This window comes from Haemaphysalis longicornis, unplaced genomic scaffold, assembly GCF_048455015.1.
Source record: "Haemaphysalis longicornis isolate Haplotype H1 unplaced genomic scaffold, Haemaphysalis longicornis Haplotype H1 scaffold_15, whole genome shotgun sequence".
Lineage (NCBI taxonomy): Eukaryota > Metazoa > Arthropoda > Arachnida > Ixodida > Ixodidae > Haemaphysalis > Haemaphysalis longicornis.
In genome coordinates, this window is record NW_027526257.1 from 9,105,868 (window position 1) to 9,114,700 (window position 8,833).

At 47.2% G+C, this 8,833-nt stretch overlaps 1 protein-coding gene across 1 annotated transcript in view; it reads right to left on the bottom strand.

The window, feature by feature from the left end:
• Positions 1-8,833, bottom strand: part of LOC144165793 (glucose dehydrogenase [FAD, quinone]-like) — a 105,482-nt gene that overhangs the window by 10,716 nt on the left and 85,933 nt on the right. The window contains exon 9 of the mRNA XM_077695568.1: positions 2,570-2,747. Coding sequence (XP_077551694.1) covers positions 2,570-2,747 — 178 coding nt within the window. The remainder of the gene's footprint in view (positions 1-2,569; positions 2,748-8,833) is intronic.

The window sequence follows — 8,833 nt, forward strand, 5'->3', positions numbered from 1 at the left end:
TCCAGGTACAAACAAAAAAGGTACGCAAAAAGCAAATTATAAGTGAAGAGTACGGTACTCATTTTTCGTCACTGTGTGTGACATGCTCCCGCCTAAACGCACTGTGTAGCAAGAAATCAGGTCTTAAATTACCAGTGGGGCTATTCGACTAAAATATGCCAGAATTCGAATACCGACAAAAGGATTATGGAATAAGCAATGTCTAATATTCTGCCCCAAAATGTAGCCTAGCTAATCGTGCTAAACGCTGTGCACGAATGATCACTCGTGCCGACGTATTTGTAGGAGAAATCGTAGTCATCTTGAAATGGTGTAGAATCAGGAAAAGTTGAGGAAAGAATCAGAGCAACGAAAGTGAAGGTCTAACCGTATGAAACAATCAACAAGTTGAAACCGCAAAAACGAATCGTGCTCTGTATTACTCAAAATATTCTTGTAACATTTGTCAAGATTTAGATGATAGCGACTGTTTGGACTTTGTTCTGGTGAGCTTTATTAGTGAAAAAAGTTTCCCATGCTGCTTTGAGGCGATGTGGCCCTACCACAGACTATTGTGACAGTTGCTGACCGCAAGATTCGCCTGACTATCCCCACATTTTCCCATCCGCGCAAGTTCTACCGAAGAGTATATCTCTGGCTACACACCGCCCAATAGGTGATCAGCAAGTTTCATCCTGGAGCATGAACCTGCCACGCCCCTTCCTCGCACCCCCAAAAAAACTGTTACTCAAGGAACTTTCTTTGCAATTATTCTAGGGTATCACAAAAACGGTCGCCTACTCAGATGTTCCAACAGACGAAGCTGCCGCTCTACGCCACCTTTTGACCACCTGCCGAGATATTTTCAACTTCCACAATCGGTTTTCGGTTCACACTACTCCTCAATAAACTGGTATAGACGCATATTCTGCAAGCCCTGTGCACAGCCGCCCATACCGTGTGTGTTATGCTGAAGGACTCGTCATTAGGGAGTTAGTGGAACGCATGCTCCGCAAGAACATGAAACCTTTGCGAGTCTCCGGGCTTCGCCTGTCGTTATAGTAAAAAAGAAAGATGGCAGCTGGAGGCTTTGCGTAGATTTTCAACGCCACAATCAGATCACCAAGCACGAAGTTTACACATTGCCACGCAATGACGACGCACTGGACTGCCTACATGGCACTAAATATTTATCGCCTACTGACCTCAGGTCTGGATATAAGCAAAGTTCTGTTTTACGCCTCAGACCGCAAAAATACGGCACTCCTTATGAGTGATGGGCTTTATATAATTTAGGTAATGCCCTTTTGCCTAGTTAAGACACATAGTACTTTTGAGCAGATAATGGACTCTCTACTCCATGGGTTCCAGTGGTTGACCTATTTATGCTACCTTGAAGATGTAATATTTTGCCTCAACATTCTATACCACCTCAAGAGGTTTCCGGTAATTCTGGAAGAGTTTCGATGTTCAGCGAAACTCACGGAAATATCACTTTTGTGGCCGCCAAATTCTGCTGCTTGGACACCTTTTCGATGTCAAGGGTGTTCAGACCGACCTTCGGCCACTTTCATCACAGCTCTGTCGCAAGCCCTCGGCCTTGTTCGTCTTGAGCGTTGCCTGGTCTCTGGCTGTACGAATGTTTCCAATTTATTACCTTGCCCGTAACAATGTTTTCACTACAAAATACAAAAGGCCTTGCTATCGAGCTTCGAGCAAGGGGCTCAAACGCCAAGCCCAACGAAAACAAGAAGTCCGAAGAGATGACGTTCCAGAGTGTGAACATGTATAGGTTCAATAAAATACAGCAAACCTTCTCTGAGTTTATCATGTGAGCTTTGAGACAGTTATGGGCAACTAGAGCGAGACGAGCCCTATCATGTTTGCCCACAAAAAAGACCGCCTATAGAACAGTGGTGATCGCGTCAGCCGAGAATGGCAAAACATTCACTTTCCTGCTGTTTTCTTCGGCCATGCGCCGCTCGCTAGCGTGCGGCATGCGAAGGCGTCAGTACTGTCTCCCGGGCAGTACCGCTTCAGATAAATTATACAAATTATTTACAGGTTATCACAACCCTGTACGAGATGGCGGTCTTACGCTTTCATGTTCACGGCGCCTAGAACTACTAGTTTTCCCGCTGATTCGGGATGTACCGTGCGAAGGGGAACACGCCGCAGTCGTCCCTACGAGTCCGTTCGAAAAATGGCGGACGCCACAAGCAAAGTCATCAAGGCGGCTTGACAAACATTTGCAGGAATCCGATCAGGTAAGCTGCCTTTTTTTGGTAATGCGGCTGAGCACGAGGACGCGGGCTCGTATTCCGGCTACGGTGGTTGCTTTTCTGATGGAGACAAAAGCAAAAAAGCCCGTGCGTTCAAGATTTCGCCGCACGTTAACCATACTCAGGTGCTCGAAATTATTCCGCCGCCGCCCTGCACTACGGCGTGCCTCTACGCCTGTGCAGCGTAGGTGCGTCAAACCCTACAATCAATAAAATTAATCAGTTTTTGAGTTAAGACTTTTTTGACTAGCATATACACTTTTACACGCAAATGTTACCTCCACGTTCTACTAATGTCATATGCTTACCTTCAACAGCAACGTGGATGTCTTCTGGGTGGGTGTAGTACCGCGGCTGCAGAATCGGAGGGTCGCGGTAGTCTGTAGTGCGGAGCTTAATGAACCCGCGACTCTTCAGGCGATTGAGCAATGGGAGCAACTGGAAAGCATGACTTCCTCGCTTCGGTTTGTAGTAGCCGTCGTATATCTGTGGAAATGAGAAATGTTGCGCTTGAGTTCCCCGGAGACATTCTATAATGCTTATGTATTTTTGTAGAATCAACGCAGACACACGTCAGTCTATGTGTAGTTGTTCATGTGCCAGGCTCACTTACAAAAAAATTGGGCACATATCTTTTCACTTCAGTGTACTATATGACATCGAAAAACGAAAGTCGTCTTCGGGCCGTGCCACGTACATGCTTCTGTTCTTTTTCCCGCCCACCTCTCAAGCGCTGCATGTCCAATCTCACTCGTTCGTCAATAATTCTCCTGGGATGTCTGCTCAAGTGAATCGAATTTTCGCCCTTTATGCTGCTCGCGCCTGCTGCTCGAACCTTTTGTTAGTTCTGAGCTTGGAACAATGACACGGGAGGACGCAGCGGGCACCTGCAGTATTCGAAGACAAAACACTTTTTAATGCGCATTTTTACTTGCTAACCCAAACATCAAGCAGTCATGTATTTTCAATTAACGAATAATGCAAATGCTCCTATGTATTGACATCTTGCTTCCAATATGCCGAAACTCTTTTTTATGCTTACCAATGACGGCACGTTTTACATTGCGAAGAAATTGTTGGATAGTAAATGTTCTCCTCGTATAAACGTCTCTTTCAATAGGTCTATCAATTATTGGCTGTGTGGCTGAGTGAAAGGAAATACAGACAGGCTTACCCAGCACGTGTTCAGGTAAAGTACTTCACTCGTGCAAATCTGCGTGCACTCCTGTAATGCGGAGCTCTGAACCAATGGCCACAGTCTGAATGCAGAACGGCGTGCTATAAGGTATCTGTATATTTTTATAGGCACTTGTCATCGGTATTCCCTACCACAGATATTCTGGAAGACCGCGTGGTTGACACCGTGGCCCTTTTTTACCACAACTAGCGCTGCCTTCCGGTAACGGGCTGAGTAAGACAGCTTGCCATTGACCACCCCCTTTTTACTCAGTCACTTGCGAGATTTTTTCAGGCGTCTGGAATGGGGGCTTCACCCAACATGTGATAGACCTCGGAGCTCGGGTGTAGCGCAAAGCTCAGTCTGCCACAATTGCCCATTCCTATGTATTAACAACCTGTGGTCCAAAAATGCGTCGTAGCAAGGTCATTCTGCCGGGTTGTGCACCGCGGATTATGTGGCCTAGCAGTCGGGTTTTAAATAAACACCAGGTACTGTACGAGGGGCTGCTTCGCGTGCTGTGAGGTGGAAAGCTCGTTGTGACGACGACGACGACGTCAGCGTGGCCGAAACATGCCCTCAGAGTGCTCATGGCGCGTATGCGGGCTGCGGGGATTTCCCTCAGTGTGGATGCGCGGGGGATTAAGAATCACCAAGCCACACGAGGGAATGACGTGGGCCAATGGGAAGTGGCCCCAAGCAAGTAGCTGGAGAGACCTGGCTGGAACCTGGAAGAACTGCTGAGAGAAGTGTACGGACCAGGTTTGAAGGGCTCGATGACAAGGTTGATGACTCGAAGCTAGCTAGGATTTCAGGAGCCGAGCTCGAGAATGTTCTACCTGGTGCCTCGCATGCCGGGGCCGGTGCCGACACTTGACTTGTGGAGGGCCGCAATGTTGGCTTGCTTCACTTTCGAATGACCCACTGCCTGCTGCCCCTCGTCGACCGGCAGTGGCGGGTTACCTCCGTACCGCTGCTACGGGCGCCCGATCGTACGCGTCTGCCGAGCAGACCGTTGTCTACGAGGACAACGGTATGTCTTCCTCGTCTCCGTTACGACACGCGCGACGACATCACCGTAGCTGCGCGACGCCTCAGCACGCATCGTCGGTAGAACTCATGGCGCCCTGCAGACAGCGCCTCATCGCCGTGAATCTTCGATTGGGACTCTCTTTGTATGTTTTTTGAAGAGGAAGTTCTCATACTTAGGCACATTTGGCACAACTTTGAGTTGGGATGTGCTTTCCTGTGTTACCTTTTGTATTTTGATTGGCGTTGCGACTTTTTGGTATGTATGTTTTTTGGTACTGTTGCCAGGCACCCTCGTCTAGTTACTGGCAATGTGACAAATCCCAGTAGCCAGTGAATACCTAAAAAAACCCCAGCTGGGGCTTTCTGTGACACAAATTGACTTTCGTGGCAGCCCGGGGGCGTTTTTGTTGTGAAAGGTTACGGCTCAGGATTCAGGGTACGATGAGACTACAGGAGAGTGTTGCGGCGGGGAAGAGTTTTGGGTTAAGTGACACCGGGGTGCGTGCATGGGTTGACGACGCTTTTGCGAACCCGCGAGATGGAAGAGCTGAGAGCGCGAGGCTACTATATTGGTAGTCGAGCAGGAAAAGAAGAAACTGCAGCTGAGGCTCAGGTTGAGGGAACTGGGGAGACCGTAGGGTTAAGCTGTGGAGAGTTATAAGACTGGGTGCTCGCGGATCATCAGAAGAGCGCGAGAAAATGGCCTTAGAAATAAAAGCACTTAAAAAGATAGCAGAAATTTTAAGAACGAAATTTTCATCTTCGAGAATGGCTTGCGGAAATTGAGGCCAGGCAGAAACAGATGCTTCAATCGGGTATTGATAACGTCATTTCTGAAAAAGTGCAGGCGTCGGCATTAAATTTAATGTTTGCTCGGCTGTTGAACCCGAGGTTAAACATGACGGTAATACTGATCCGGGGTGCAAATCTGTTACAAAAAACAGTCGTACCAGAAACGGGGAGGCCCTAAACTCCCACATTTCAAACCAGATAGTGTAAAGGACTACGAAGTAGCTGCATAAGCTACGAAGGTGCTACTTCAGTCGGCGAAAGGTGCAAAACCACCGAACACCAAAAATCAGGAAAAAAAAACTTGGAGGACAGCGAATAGTGGAGAGTTATAGGCAACTGGCTGTTCTCTGAATGGTTCTATCGGAAAAAATGTGCACTCGCGCTCACGGTGCCGACAGAGTTCTATTGCGTTCCCTTCAGCTCGCATCGCTTGTAATAATAATAGGAAGTCAAGTCACTACTCCGATGGACGTGTCTGCAAAATGAGCCGAGCGTGGCACGCCGCCATGGTCGCAAACGGGACAAACTACCTGCCAGCTGCCTTTTTGGTTGATTTCTGGCTATATAATTCTCACGCTTTCCCTATGTAAATAGAGTAGAACCCCGCGGTTACATTCCTCACTGTCGCGTTTTCCTGGCTGTTACGTTGCTTGTCACCGGTCCTGGCATAGCTCCGAAGCGATATAATGCATTCCGGACCCTGCTGTAACGTCGCAACTGTGGGCCCGTTTCCGTATGATGCGTCGCAACGTGACACTCCGCAGCCGCTTGGGCACCGCCATTTTGGGGTTCTGATGAGTCTTGGCGAGGCTTTGTTAGTGAACGGGCTACAAGAAGCCGAAAGCGAGTTGGAGTGGCCGTGATTAGACGGCGATCCGCCGAAGGTGCTATCACAACCATCACTGTGCTTACAACAGAAATTTCACTTCGGAACGCCAGAAGTGCGGGATGTGAGCGCCGCAAGACTGGTGTAATGGTGCCGTACAGCGTTTTTAGGTTACGTCACTCAGCTAAGAGCGGGGCCTTCCTGTACCGTGGCATAGGCCAATGCAGTCGGCCACCAGGCGGTGTTGCTGCGGCACCGTTGAGATCGGTCTCGCCGCGTCGTCGGCTGCTGCTACCTTGCTTTTCTCGGCACTTTGTACATCACCCACACTATCACTCGCGCCAGTTTCTCCAAAGCTTGTAGTGTCTGGGGACTTGCTAGACACTACAAGCTCTGGAGTAGCCGTCGTGGCAATGGACCTCCTTCACATATTCGTCGCACATCAAAGTGATGCTGAAAGCAAACCGGCCTTTCAGGTTATTGAGAAGCGAGGGGTGCTTACGAGCGGGCGAAAAAACGGCAAGCTTTTATTCTCGATTTTTTAAAGCGTTAGACTCATATTGCAGAAATAAATCGTTTGTGTCAAAGGGGCTGCTTTCGTTTATTTTGAATATCACGGCGCTCGTGTTCGCGCCGCGAAACGGTCGGAATGGCGAGCGAGTGGTACGGTGATTTTACGACGCCTGGTTTTGCTGTCGACCTTCACGAGTAGGGTGACGGCGAGCGAGTATTACAGTGATTTTTAGACGACTCACATGACTTGACGGCCGTCTTAATTGCTCTTGGCAACATTTATTGTGCACATCAAAAATGCAAAAAAGACCGCTACATCTCGCGGAACGGGCCGAAACCAAGTTGGAAAAAATGGAGTTCTAGATAGGGGTGATTTAACAACGCCAGTTAGACGCTGGCCCATTTTTGTGGCTGACCTCACTCTTAAGTTTTCCGGGCTGTTACGTTTTTTGGCGGTCCGGTTAAAAACGTATTCACGAGGTTTCATTGCATAGTAATTCGGTTTGCGGATTGGCTTACTAATGTAACGTTATCTTCTTCACTGGAGTAATGTTTTTGTGGGGGTGTTTCAAATGCGATTATGTGAACTATTTATTGCCCGACTTTGCACCTCCAAAACTACGCGGCGGTGTGTGGTGCTCTCCGAGTGTGTGTAACGGTTCTGTGGACTGGATACTCCAGTACGATGGTTCACAAGTGTTTTTTCTGCTCCGTGTGTAGTTTTCTTATTGAAAAAACTTTTCTAAGGGTGGGGGGATATGTGATGTGGAAAGCTTGGTGTGATAACAAAGACGACGATGGCGTGTACGAAACAAGGCCCAACAGGGTTCGTGGCGTGTACGCGGGCTACATGGTTTGCCCTCAGTGTATTTGCGTCGACGAGAAACAAGGGGCAAGCCCACTCTAAAAAAAAAGAGAGTCCAAAGGGAGTCGTCGCTGCAATGACTCCCTTAGACTCTACTAAGACTCTCTTTTACGCTCCACGACCCTCTTTAAAACAGGGAGGGGTCACGGGACCCTTGCACTTTGCAATGGGAGTCACGGGTCAACAGCATTTTTAGCATATATTTATTGACTGATTGAATTTCCACAGTGATACTTAGGTTTGTTGCTACCGTATTGCAAGATTTAGTGGCGCAGATACAAAAACATGAAAAGTAAGGGCACACAGGTGTGTGTCCCGTGACTTTGTCCGCTTCTGCGCAAACGGTACAAAATTTGATTATCTAGGACTGTAAAGCATAAAAAATCTAACGCTGTTTATGGAACACACAAGGTTGAAACGCCAAGCTTTCTACGATACAAACGCAAAGTACACAATGCAAAGTGCTGAGTAAGCTAATGGGTGATTATGATTTTTAGAGTGTAATTGGGTCATCTGAATATGCTGCTTCGGTTAGCTCAGTGTTGTCATTGATTTGGACTTTGGCGGATAGGAGTGTGGACTTTTCATTTGTATCGGAGAAAGCTTCGCCTTTTTCATCCTGCTCCTCTTCGTCTTCTTATTATTCTTTTTCAATATGTGCCCTCCAAATTTGTAAAGTTGGCTTTCCTACTTCGCGTTTTATCAACGACACCACAATTTGCCCTCCCATTGTTTAAAGTTGGCTTTCCTGCGCTGAGTTTATCATCATCATCACCACCGTAAGCCCTCCCATTTGATAAAGCTGGCTTTCCTGCAGTGCGTACAGCCGTAAAAGCGCCATGAGTGGGCATAGAGAGGTTCACTTTAACAATATTTTTGAATATGTCGTATCAGAAAGCAATCAATCATCTACAATACATACCATACCTGTGGTAGCCAAATTATTTTGTTCTTACAATTGTCGGTAACTCTGGGCGAATGGAAATGCTAAAGTGCGCAAAGACTAGCAAATATTTTAACATTGCATAGAAACCACATGTAACAATAACACAATATACTTAATATATACGAATTAAAGTCTTTACTGCAATGCTGTTCAATGTTGATGAAATAAGCAGAAAGTATGATTGACATTGCTTCTGTATATGATTTAAATGGGTGGTCTATTTTTTACGTTAAAAACATTGCCAACTGTGCACCGGATAACGCTCTGCGAATAAGAACACGAATAAAACTATGCTTCCAAATATATATTTTTGCTACGCAACTAAATGGCCTTCTCAGGAACCCTACAAAATAGGCGGGAGAATATCAGGACGTGTGGCGTGTACGTAACTAGCTTTTGCGCCACAATTCTGCCGCTCTAC